Source organism: Temnothorax longispinosus, chromosome 3, assembly GCF_030848805.1.
Source record: "Temnothorax longispinosus isolate EJ_2023e chromosome 3, Tlon_JGU_v1, whole genome shotgun sequence".
In the NCBI taxonomy this organism is placed as follows: Eukaryota; Metazoa; Arthropoda; class Insecta; order Hymenoptera; family Formicidae; genus Temnothorax; species Temnothorax longispinosus.
The window spans coordinates 15,587,269-15,601,149 of NC_092360.1; the positions used below are offsets into that span (position 1 = coordinate 15,587,269).

At 27.4% G+C, this 13,881-nt stretch overlaps 1 protein-coding gene across 1 annotated transcript; it reads left to right on the plus strand.

Moving 5' to 3' along the window:
- The first annotated feature begins 3,152 nt into the window (after positions 1–3,152).
- Positions 3,153–10,914, plus strand: LOC139810571 (uncharacterized). Its single transcript, XM_071774231.1, has 7 exons — positions 3,153–3,312; positions 3,432–4,256; positions 4,710–6,351; positions 6,455–6,550; positions 8,857–9,095; positions 9,205–9,291; positions 10,049–10,914. Exons 3-7 carry the CDS (start codon positions 5,361–5,363, stop codon positions 10,142–10,144), a joined length of 1,509 nt encoding a protein of 502 aa, XP_071630332.1. The 5' UTR covers positions 3,153–3,312; positions 3,432–4,256; positions 4,710–5,360; the 3' UTR covers positions 10,145–10,914.
- The last annotated feature ends 2,967 nt before the right edge of the window (positions 10,915–13,881 follow it).

Genomic DNA, 13,881 nt, shown 5'->3' on the forward strand with positions numbered 1-13,881 from the left:
TACCTACAGATACTAATATTATTGATACAAAAAATAAGATCTCAGATCCTAATAGTAATAACGTAAATGGTATGTGTACGATATACATATGATATATATATGATTTATATACTATATAAAATACAAAACATAGGATTACTGTTATTTAGTACAAGAATGCATATTTCCTTATAAACGTCAAGAATATAATTAAAAGTGTTACAATGTGTTATGTTTGGAACAAAAAGTTTTATTTATTTATTACATTTTATTTTTCAGATTTATTATTAAATAGTACAGCAAGTGATAATTTTAATACCAAAAATAAATGCACGTCTAACAAGGAGTCCTATGATATTGGACAGTGCAATACAACAGATGTAATTTATGATAAATCTGATGATAATAATTTGACAATCTGTGATAATGCAAATGCCATTAAGGAATTAGAAATAAATACAAGCGTACCTACAGATACTAATATTATTGATACAGAATGTAAGGTTTCAGATCCTAATGACAATAACATAAATGGTATGTGTACAATATATATGATATATATGTGATTTATATACTATGTAAAATACAAAACGTATGGGATTACTGTTATTTAGTACAAGAATGCATATATCTTTTTAAATGTTGAGAATACAATTAAAAGTGTTACAATGTATTATGTTTAAAACAAAAAATTTTATTTATTTGTTATGATTTTATTTTTTAGATTCAATATTAATTTATTATTAAATGATGCAACAAGTGATAATTGTAATACCAAAGATATATGCACATTGAACAAAAAGTCATATGATATTGGACAGTGCAATACAACAAATGTAACTTGTGACAAATCTGATGATAATAATTTGGCAATCTATAATAATACAAATGCTATTGAAGAAATACGAGGAGATACAAATGTTCCTGCAGATATTAATATTACTGAAACAGAATTTAATGCATCAGAACGTAATAACAACATTATAAATGGTATGTGTAATAACAACATTATAAAATATATGTATACATATATGTATATATATATACATATGATTTATGTAGGATTATTATGTTATAATTTAAGTATGCATATTTTTTTTTTTAAATAATATAAAATATATGCATATTTTCTTATTAATTGGTGTAAAATTTTTAATATAAAAAGGATATCTTATTTGGTTTTATGTAAAATATAATTCTGTGAAGTTTGAGTATATTTAAAAAATTTACAACACATTAATAGTCAATATTAAAATCACTTTTACTGATAAATATGTCTTTAAATATGTACTTAACATGTAATTTAAGTTACATATATACAGGTTTGGTAGTAACTAGTTAAAAAGTGAGAAATTAAACAATAAAGTTAAGAAGTTAATAACTTGCAATTTAGTTATTTTTAAATAATGTTTTATAATAACTTTTAACTTTTACTAGTTAATTTGAACATATTAACTTTTAACTTATTGTATTAATTTTATTTTAATAAATTAAAATTTTTTTTTTTTTTAAAAGCGCTAATTTTATTTTTTTTATAAAATGTTTTTTTTACATTAGACTGTTAGACATTTGGCTTTTGTATTTGTTGCGACTGTTACTACGATTGTTGCAACAAAAATTTTTAAATTGTACTTTTAATAAAATTTAATAATTATTTATAACATTTTACATTATGTATAATTATGTATAATCACAATTATTTTTATATTAATGTTATAAAAATAATATAAAAAGATATTTTTTTCAAGAAAACTATATTTCTTTATTATTTTATATAAACTTTATTTACAAGTAAAATATTACATTTATAGTACGTTCCATATTGCAATTATATTTTTAATTTTAACCGTTCAAAGTAAAGTTATAATAGTTATAATTATTTTGATTTAATAATTAATATTTTAAACAATGTATCTTGAAATTAACTTTAAATTTAATTTAAGGTAATTTTATAGCCATTAACTTTTACTTTTACTTGATTAAGTACTTGTGTTATGTTTGCATCAAAATTGTATTTTTTTCTTAAAAATTTTTTTTAGATGTATTGCAAACTGATTCTACATTTAGATTGGAAGATATTTATGATAATGCTGACAACATTATAAATGGTAAAGATTTAATATATATGTACTCAAATATACAGGGTAATCTATTTTAAAGACCTACCTCAAATATCTTTTTATCTGTATATTTTACTAAAAAATATCTTAGACAAAAGTTGTATAGTTTTAAGAGAAACATAAGATGGTGGCAATGATTTGACCTTTGATAGTCATTTAAAGGTCCCATGAACGTCACCTTTAATTTCTTAAAACAAACCTTCTATTTTTTATTAGATATTCTTATAGCCCTTGTCGAGATGTTTTCAAAACACTGTAATAAAACTCTCTTTCATTAAGAATTTTTTGAGATATTTCATATTTTGTATTAAAAATATTATAACAAAATTTGAAATATCTCAGAAAATTCTTCATGAAAAAGAGCTTTATTATAGTGTTTTAAAAACGTCTTGACAAGGACTACAAAAATATGTAATAAAAAATGGGGGGTTTTATTTAAGAAAACTGATTATATTGACCTGGCGGCTTTAGTCAATGTGATTGATGTTTTCTTAAATAGAATCCACCATTTTTTATTGCATATACTTGTAGCTCTTGTCGAGACGTTTTCAAAAAATTATAATAAAATTCTCTTTTGTTAAGAATTTCCTGATATTTCAAATTTTGTTATATTTTTAAACAAAATATGAAATATTTTAAGAAATTCTTAACGAAGAAGAGGTTTGTTACAGTGTTTTGAAAATTTCTCGACAAGGACTACAAGAATATATAATAAAAAATAGAAAGTTCTATTTAAGAAATTAAAGGTGATATTTACCTGACCTTCAAACAACTATCCAAGGTTAGATTATTGTCATCATTTTATGTCCTCCTTGAAACTATATAACTTTTGTCTAAAACATTTTTTTGTAAAAAACGCAGAAAAAGATATTTGAGATAGGGATTTAAAATGGGTCATTCTTATAGTATGATACAACATAAATAAGGCACAATAGTCGTATATAAAGTATGATATAAGTACCAAATACAATATGAAGAATATTACTATGCAAGTCTTACAAATGTTATTGTTTTACAGATTTATCTCTAAATGTTAGTGTCAATGATATATTAAATGTTAACGCTTTAGATATAACATTTAGTAACAATAATGATTTTTCATCAAGTAACTTGACATTGCGTGATAATGCAAATGTCAATGATAATAGCAATTTTTCAAATTTGCTTAAAACTGCTTCTAATACAGTAACTAATAATAAATACCAAATTAAAGGTAACATTTTAATTTGTACTTTAGTTTCTTGTGCGATTATTTAGATTACTATTTCCTAAGACTACTAAGATTTAATATTAGTATATTTCTATATAACTATATAAATTATAATTTTACAGATCCATCATCTGTCGATAAAAATTCTATTGTTAGACCGTTAAACAAGAATGCAGAAGATAAATTTTATGCCAAATTTGATAATTTAAGTATGTCAAAAAATACAGTTGCCATTAATAAGAGTAGAAACAATATTTCTACTGTATCAGCTAAAAATAATGACAATGCATTTCCAATACCTATAAACGAGACAGAAGATATTTCATGCAAAAATATTCAATTTAATAACAAAACTTACGTCTGTGACAATACTTTGAATTCTACATCTTTTATTCCACTTGCACAATCAACATTTAATGATAAGCAATTACAATATGTATCTAATACTAATAATACTGAGAAAGAGTTTAATGACTCTATTGAATCTAATACTAATAATGCTGAGAAAAAGTCTAATAACTCTATTGAATCTAATACTAATAATACTGAGAAAAAGTCTAATAACGTTATTGAATCTAATACTAATAATACTGAGAAAGAATCTAATAACTCTATTGAATCTGAACATAACAAGGATAACAGTTTCCATCTATCAGATTGCTCTCTTTCTGAAGATGAAGATGAAGACAGAGAGAATACCAATAATACGACGAATTTAAATAAAACTCCGGACAGTACATTATTAAATTTGAATACTTCAGTCAACTCGTCTAGAGCCGTAATTTGCGACGATAGTAATATGCATGTAGACACTTCTGAAATTCCTAAAAACTTAAAACAAAGCATGTGTCCATACTGTAAAAAGTTACAGAAACAATTCGCAAGACATTTGGAGTTTGTACATAAAGATGAAGAAGATGTCAAAAAATTTCATTTATTACCTAAAGGTGCAGTATATGTAGAAGATAGTTTAGAAGTTTTAATCATTTAAAATTAAACAAATAATGGGCTAATGGGAGTCAATACGGTTAACAGAGCGTGGATATTAGTAAAAACATATTTTCTTTAATCCATAATAAGTAAACGTTTTGGCTAACTTTTAGTCTTCCTCAGTACAATTTATTTCTACGATTCAATACTTAATGCCTTAATAAATATTTCATGCTAGGCGTTAAGTATTGAATCGTAGATTAAATTGTACTGAGGAAGGCTAAAAAGTTAACCGCACGTTTACTTATTATGGATTAAAGAAAATGTTTTTATTGATATTCACGCTCCATTAATCGCGTTGACTCCCATTAGCCCATTACTAGTTTGATTTTGAATTTATCGGGAGTCTTGAGATTGTTTTTATTTTTGTTTTAATTATTTAGTTTTACTTATGTACTTTGTAATTTCAGGTAATTCAGAACGAAAGGAAATTATTACAATACTTAGACGAAGAGGAAATTTTATGTACAATACTGATAGTAATTTGAATAAAGGAGATATGATTGTGTGTCGTCGTCCGATGAAGCAGTTAAAAAGAAAAGCTATCGATTTTATTCCATGTGCAAAATGCAAAGGATTTTTTTCGAAGAACAACATTAGACATCATTTTAAAGTATGTACGAATAAGAAAGAAAATCATCAAAGAAATGTAAAAGTACTAGGGCGTACTGTGGCTTGCCGCATACACCATACTGCAAGCTCATTATTAAGAAAAGTAGTATTCCCAGTCATGAGGGAGGACACTATAACACTGCTTATTAGATATGACGAGCTCTTAATTGCTTATGGCAATAAAATGTGCTTAAAGTATAATTTACAACACCAACACGATATGATTAGAGCACGACTAAGATTACTCGGACGATTTCTTGCCTCTTTAAAAGAAATCGATAATACCGTGACCGATTTACATCAATATATGATCCAAAAAATATGATAACTGTATCAAAGCAGTACATAGTCTTGCAGAGTTTGATGATATAAATTATACATATAAAACACCGTCTAACGCATCAACTTTGGGAACGTTGTTAAAACAAGTTGGCCAAATATTAAGGAGTATGTGCATTAAAAAGCAAGACGTTGACAGACAGACAATGTTAGAAAATTTTATAAAATTATTTGAAGAAGATTATCCTATAAGTGTAAACAAAGCTGTTCATGAAACTCAAGGACATAGAAATAGACAAAAACGTATCGTTTTACCAACTATAAATGATATCAAAATATTAAACACTTATCTCAGAGATGAACGTATAAAAGCTTTCAACACATTAAAAACAGATGGTTTTTCTATTAATGCATGGCGCATCTTAGCTGAAACAACATTATTATCCACCATGTTATTTAACAGAAGGCGTGCTGGTGAATTAGAGCGTCTATTAATTGAAAACTTGGCGAATCCTGTTGCAATTTCAAAAGAAGAAGCACCTGAACTATACAAATCATTATGCAAATATGTACGAATAGTTATACGTGGAAAACTAGCAAGAACAGTTCCTGTTTTACTACATGAAAACATATTACAATGTATGCAAATGATTATTAAATATCGTAAACAAGCCGGTGTTCGCGAACAAAATCCTTTCGTCTTTGGGATAAATACAATAGATAAGACCAGGCACAAATATCTAAGAGCATGTGTGTTAATGCGGCAATATTCTTCTGCCTCTGGAGCAAAACTACCATCTTCCTTACGAGGAACATTATTACGAAAGCACATAGCGACAGTCTGTATTACGCTCGATATATCTGAAAATCAAGTGAGTGATTTAGCTGACTTTATGGGTCACCATGAAAAAATACATAAATCACATTATAGACAATCTGTAGCAACAAAAGATTTGGCTATATCGAAGTTACTTAAGTATGCTCAAGGAGAAGACACAACAGATGAAAGTGATGAAAAAAGTGAAAATAATGAATCAGACGAAGAAAATAGTACAGATTTAAACTCAAATACTCCAAAACAAAAGCAGCGACCTAAAAGATGTATTGGTAAAAGAAAAGATAAAGGACATACAACTACAACAAAAGGAAAGAAAATGAAACGTAAGTTAACATATAATCTTTTTATAGAATATTTTTGTTAGCTATTGTTAGAATTAATATAAAAACTTCTTAAATTGACTTATTATATTAATTATTGTTTCAGTACAACACTCTAATTATAGAACAAAACCACATCACGAAAGTGAAATTGAATCAGATAATGAATGTAACGTGGATTCCAATGCAAACAAGAGAAAAAGTACGTATTTTTTTCTGTTTATTATATTCATGTGTAAGATAAAACTTTTTTTACTTGCATAATTATGTGATGTAAAATATGCACAATTTTTAATAAAAATTAAAATATTCTTAAATTAAATTAAAATATAAAAAAATAATAAAAGTTAAAATAATATTTTAATAAAAAGTTGTAAACTTTGAAAAGAAAAGCAAAATGATAAATATTGTCTTGGATAATATCTCAAATAGACCTCCGAAAAAATCATGTAAATGATGTCTTAAATGTTGTAAATAGAAACTTTTAGTTTTTAAGGATATTTATAGCTAAAGCCTCGCCAAGACTGAAATATTTGTCGCCGACAATGTATCCGGCAAAATTCAATTTTGAATCCAAGAAAATGTGGGATACATTTTTTGATAACATTTTGTCGGATACATTGTTGCACACAATGTTGCAAATATTAAATGCAACTTAAAAATGTAGGTAACATTAATGACAATATTACTTACAAATTCATTCTTGAGGCGGTAAAGATCAAAGAAATGTTGGCAACAAATGCATGTGAAACTTTTGTTGACATGGTCTGTAATCGCTACATTACGTTCAGTTGTTGAGTAATTAGTCTATACAGTTTTTTGTGAAGTTACTATTTTTATGGTAAAATGGACACAAAATATTCTACTGTAAAACTTACAGAGTTACAAAGATCTGTACTATAGAATTTCATATATCCTGACTATATTGATATTCTAAATTAATAAGTTGTAACCACTTGTCGTTTTAAACCTTTAGACCGCCGGAAAGCCTAAATATAGGCTCTACGTGTGATCGGAACTTTGTATATGTTATATATAAGATATAAGCACAACAATTTGAAGACTTTCTAAGAGGATTAAAGCTCATCAAATGCCGGCGGTCTAAAGGTTAATATAAAGTACATATTATATCAATAACATTTAAAAAATGTGATAGCAAAAAGTAGTTGACACTGTTTTCAGTTACGTTGTCGAATATATTACGTTGGATTCATTACTTAATTTGTATCCGATGGTGAAATGGTAGTTACTAAAATTTTGTTACCTACATTTGTTTGCTACATTTTTGTTATCTACAATGTTTCTTGGTTTAGACAAAGATTAGATCAAACAATTTTTTAAATATTAAATAAATAATTTTTAACTATTAATTGTATTTTTAAAATGTAATTTAAATCATTGTTGCTATATTAAAAAAGATTTGATATTTACAAAAGTAAAGAAATTCTCTACTCTTAAAAAAGCCGTATTAAATCAATAATCGAATTTATTGCCCCTTTTCCGTGATGTTAATTGGTATTCTCGTTGTGTATTATACTTCGTACTACAAGAGTAAAGCGGGGAGCACACACTTCTGCACAACGCATAATGCGTAAGCATAAGAAAATTGATTGGTCTATTTCCTTATATGCACATGTGTATGGACCAATCAATTTTCTTATGCTTACGCATTATGCGTTGTGCAGAAGTGTGTGCTCCCCGCTTAAAGACCAGAGCACAGACTTTTGCATAACGCATAATGCATAACGTATAAAGATATCAACCAATCAATATTCTTCATTTTTATTCAGTTATTAGAAACAAGGGATTTTGATTAGTTGATACCTTGCGTTATGCATTATGCGTTATGCAAAATTATGCGTTATGCAAAAGTTTGTGTTACGGTCAAGGTCTATCCAAACAAATTTGCATAGGTGCATAACCATGTGCATAAAGAAACGGATTGGTCTATTTCCTTATGCCCATGCATATGGACCAATCAATTCCTTTATGCTTATGTTTATGCGCTATGCAAGTTTGTCTGGATAGACCTTAAAGTGGGGAACACACACTTCTGCATAATGGAACGCATAAGGAAGTAAACCAATCAAAGTACTTCATTTCTATCTCCACGATGAAAATGAAGGACTCCGATTGGTTCAGTCTCTCATGTATTATGCATTATGCGTTATGCAGAAATGTGTGCTCCCCGCTTAAGTATCAACGCAGGGATCATATTTTGACAGCTCACAAACATCAGGTTATCGTAATTACGTGATCAATATTTATACTAGTTGTAAAAAGTAAAAAAATAAAAGTAGCTAAATACCTAAGTAGCGCGCGTCTGTGATGTCTAGTCTGTAATATAATTTGGTCAATTATAATCTATAAAACTTAAAGTGGTAATATGATCTTCAGAGGTTAAAATCATAAATTGATATTTTATCGCACATATTTACTTTTTTTAATATTTTTATACAATGTCACATTTTTTCTATAAGCTTGTTTAGAAAACTTATTTAATTGCAGCATCTCCTTTGGTTATATCGAAGTTACGTAAATACACTCAAAAAGAAAACATACCAGATAAAAGCAATGAAAGTAATCAAATTAATGGAAGTAACGAATCGAGCGAAGAAGAAAACAGCGAAGATTCAAACCTGTATACTTGTAATACTAAGTCAAAGCAAATATCAAAAAGAAAGCAGCGATCACATGATGAAAGCAAAGATGAAAGACATTCAACTATAAAAGAAAGAAAAGGAAACGTAAGTTTACATCCTACAACGTTTTTATATGCATTATTTTTTTATTAATTGTGTTTCAAATTAACATAAAACTTTTGAAACTAAAATATTATATTTATTATTGTTTCAGTACATTACAAAACAATACCAAATCACGAAAATGAAAACGAAACAGACAATGAATGTAATATGGTTTCCAGTACAAAAAAGAGGAAAAGTATGCATATTTTATACATTTATTATTCATATACATATACAAAATACATTTTTTAAATTGTATTTAAAACTGTAATATAAACTATACTGTTTTAAAAAGAAATTAAAATATTTCAGTTATGGATAGGAATAAAAAAATAAATAATCTATATTGTAATAAAAAGTTGTCAGATTTGAAATAGAAAAATTAAATAGGTAAAAAAAACTTCAGATTGAGCTCTGAAAAGATAACATAAATATTGTCTAAAAAAAAATAGAAATTTTTACGTTCATTAAGTATTTTTATAGCTAACACCAAACAATTTTTACAATATTATTACATGTTAAATAATTTTTAAATATTAAATACATTTTTTATTTTTAAAGAGCTATTTAAATTATCAGTTCATTGAATGATTTATAAAAGAGAACAATTTTAAAAGCGTATATTTTTGTTTTACCCTTAAAAAAGCGCATATTTTTGCTATCATAAAACCAATTTGATAATATTTATCAAAGTCTGTAAACATTAGTTGATTACATTTTACAAAAATTGAAATATAATAATATGATAGTAATATGATCTTAATGTAAACTGATATTTTATCACACATCTGTATCTTTCTTACATATTTTATATATAGTCTGTTGTTTAAATAGATTTATATTCCATTCCACTCAAAGTTATTTTACCGTTTCTTTTCGAATATGTGACACTCTTTCTATAAGTTTATTATTTAAAAAAACTAAAGTAAAACAATATTTTAATTATATTTCAGTTTCTCCTTTTGGAATTAAAAGAAGAAGGACTATTAAAGTTCAATGGACGAACGATGAATGTAGAGCGGTTTTATCTGCATTTCCTAATGCCATAGAATACTACCGACTAAATAAAAAACTACCATCTCTTAAACAGATCAATGAAGCAAGACTGAAATATCCAATATTAAAAAACCGTACACCTGAACAAATAAAAGTTTGGATATATAACCAGGCAAACAAAAAAAAATAATATAATGTTAACTTTGTTAAAAAAGCACTTTGTTAAAAAAGATTCCCAAAACTTGTTTATAAATGTTGTTATTTTGGATCAAAATACTTTTCCCTTAAGAGGAAAAATGAATATAATAGGTATGTTCACTTTTCATCTTGAGAGAAAAGTATTTTGATCTAAAATGACAAAATCTATAAACAAGTTTTGAGAATCTTTTTTAACAAAGTCGATAACTAAGCACAATTAGTTTTTCCCAGTATTCTATATTTTACATTATTCATTATTCTACATTTTAACTATATATTTTTGTTCATTATTCTATATTTTATGTTTAATTTCCTCAATGTACATGGAACAATAATTTCAAAAAAGTGATTTAAAAAATGCGATTATGCCTTGTACAGTTGTTTAAAACAAACAAATCAAAATGCATTTTATTCCTTGAAAGTATAGCCGAAATAAACTTATCATTATGAACAAAGAATAACACAAAGCCTTTTAATTAATAAATATAAAAATAAAATTTCAAAATAGATAAGAGACTGTGATTTATTTCTTTATTTATAATAATTATTTTAGTTCAAATAAAAATTAAATTTCTACAAAATAAATTGCACTTTGATTTCCGTTTCAAATGACTATAGTTATTATTGACTAATTAGTAACTTATATTTTTTAAATATCTTCTTGCAATATATTATTACATATATATTATAAAATATTGAGAAACTTAAATTGTAAAACTTTATTCTAATATAGTAGAAGTCTTTCAAAAAATTATATTATGTAACTTGTAGTTTTTAATTTTGCAGAAAGACCAAGAATTTTCATATATCTTTTTTGTTCTAAATGAGAATATACGTCTTTAAGAGAAACAAGTATAATAAACTTTTATTTTATTAGCTTTTAATTTAGGAAAAACCTAATGGTTTCTTCTTAATAGACAGTAACACTATTGCAAATAAAACTACTTTGAATAAAATTTCGGTACTTTCTTATATTTTGTGTGAACACCCAGTGTGATGGGGACCTTATCCAAAAGCGCTTGACTCTTCTTTGCAGTAGTATTACTTCTCGCTAATGTGATTTCTCACTGTAAATCAAAAAACAAAATATTTTCTTTTCGTTTTATATACTTTATTACATTTGTTTTCAACCTTTAACCTTTAGAGCAATGTATATGTATATTCTATATGTATAACCTGTAGTTTATAAGCTTACAGTTGTTTATATTAGGTAGTTTTGACAAATATTATAGTGAACATTATAATGAAATAAACATTATAGACATTATAGTGAAATTTCGTGTACAAAGTTTCTTTTCTTAACACATATTTTTAAAAGGAGCATGCCTTCTTTGCATATATTTAAACTATTTCCGTTATTATGTCCGATATTCATTCATTCTAATATAAGACTATCTTAAATACAGTCTTAAGATGTTGTAGACCAATCATAGAGCTGTATATTAGCATCTTAAGCCATTATTTCAGATGATCTTGAAATAAGAACGGACTATGAATACCGGCCTATGAACATGCTACATATGTACATACAATAAATCACAGTATACCGAGTGTCTCAGACCATCCGTATCACCCAATTTATTCGTAAACGCAACATTTTAGAAAAAAATGTTTCAGACCAAAGTTGTATGGTTTCAAGGGGTACGTAAGATGGTGTCATTAGTTTCACCTTGAATAGTTGCTTGAAGGTCACGTAAAGGTCACCTTCAATTTTTTAAATAGAACTACCTACTTTTTATTGCATATTCTTGTAGCTTATCTTGAGGGCTTTCCAAAACACTATAAGAAAGTATTTTTTCATTAAGAACTTTTGGAATTATAAAGCTTGAAAGTTCTAGTATTTTGATATAAAATACAAAATATCTTGTAAAACATCAAGTTTTCGGTAATGTTACCTTAATACTTTTATGCACAGAATAAATGAGACGAATCAATTGATATGAAAAAAAGACATAGTTGCTTTTAAGAAAAAGTATGCAGATGCGTGTTGCAAATTACATATTTAACCTCGAGATAAGTTACAAGAATATGTAATAAAAAATTGGTAGTTCTATTTAAAAAATTGAAGTTGATCTTTACATGACCTTCAAGCAACTATTTAAGGTGAAACTAATGACACCATCTTATGTACCCCTTGAAACCATACAACTTTGGTCTGGAACATTTTTCTCTAAAATGTTGCGTTTACGAATAAATCGGGTGATACGGGTGGTCTGAGACACCCGGTATACTATGTACATACTTTGGATAAAATTATTAGGTACTTTTATATCCTCTGTTCGTTTTCTCTGTTTTCTCCCGCTGGGACCAAAAATGGTATAGTGTATGTGGCGTAAACTACACCATTTTTGTTCCAGCGGGAGAAAACAGAGAAAACGAACGCAGGGATAATCCTTATGTGTACTGTACTGAATCTAATACTAGGAAAGACTTATATTATTTAAAAGTTACTACTACAAAGTTCTTTTAGAGCAGGCCTGCCCAACTTCGGCTCCGCTAAATTATTTTAAAGAAAAACGATGACATTATTTTCAAAGCTTTATTTTAATAAAATAATACTTTCTTTCAATATGAAACACTTCGCGAGAGGATGGAGAGGGGAAGTATCGCAGCTCCGGAGCTGAAGTTGGGTAAGCCTGATTCAAAGCCTAAAGCTAGTCTAGGTAACATTGCCTAGCTTGCTAGTATTTTAAACACAATTTATTAAATCTTTAATTTAAATCGGGTAATTAATAATTTTGGTCAATAATACATCTATAAATACATATAGCTTTAGGAAATACAACAACGTAAGTTATGGTAATGAAATATATCACTTCATGCATAGTATTATGTAGTCATAAAACAAAGTTCTCATAAAGTTTGCTACATTCTCTTTTTCTGTGTTATAATAATTATGGCATCTTTTCAGAAATCACATTTTCTCGCAGAATGTTTCTTTCGCCTACATTCGAGATCAGATTATTCAAATCTCTCACAAGGTATAGATCGCCCTTACGCAGAACATAAATTGTCTCAACATTTTTGCACCGTGTTGCTTTCCAAAGGAGAACGATCACCAATTTTAAGATTCTCGCCATGTGTTGCTTTCAAAACGAGAGCAAAAAGAATCCTTAAGAATCTGGCGGCACGTTGCTTGTGATAGAGAACAATCACTACTTTAAAGATTCTGTCGGCGTCCTACTTTCGAATTAAAAGCGAACTCGACGTTAAGATTTTCGCGATATGTTGCTTTCGAGAACGAACAGCGCTTCTAAGCCTCTCACAGAGTGTTTGCTTGATAAACGAAAGTGATAACCACTTTTAAAATTCTCAAGGCGTGTTGCTTTCAAAATTTGAGCTAATAGCGTCACTTAACCCTTGTGTTCACGATGCTAGAAATAGCTTCGAGATCTCGGACAGAGAAATAATTGACCAATTGCATTGCTCAGTTGGCCGAATTGTTCCAGCAATGCGATTGATCAATTCTTTCTCTGTCCGAGATCTCAGAGCGATATCTAGCATCATGGACACTAGGCTCAAGATTCTCGCGGCGTGTTGCTTTTGAAAAAAGAGCGACCATCATCTCCAAGATTCTCATAATGTTTGCTTT

What these genes read in the sequence shown, in the direction of transcription:
- LOC139810571 (XM_071774231.1), top strand. Translation starts at nt 5,361, where the DNA reads ATGTGCATTAAAAAGCAAGACGTTGACAGACAGACAATGTTAGAAAAT. An exon ending in AAAAGGAAAGAAAATGAAAC is followed by an intron (nt 6,352 to 6,454) that starts GTAAGTTAACAT and finishes TTATTGTTTCAG; the next exon opens with TACAACACTCTAATTATAGA. An exon ending in CAGTACAAAAAAGAGGAAAA is followed by an intron (nt 9,292 to 10,048) that starts GTATGCATATTT and finishes ATTATATTTCAG; the next exon opens with TTTCTCCTTTTGGAATTAAA.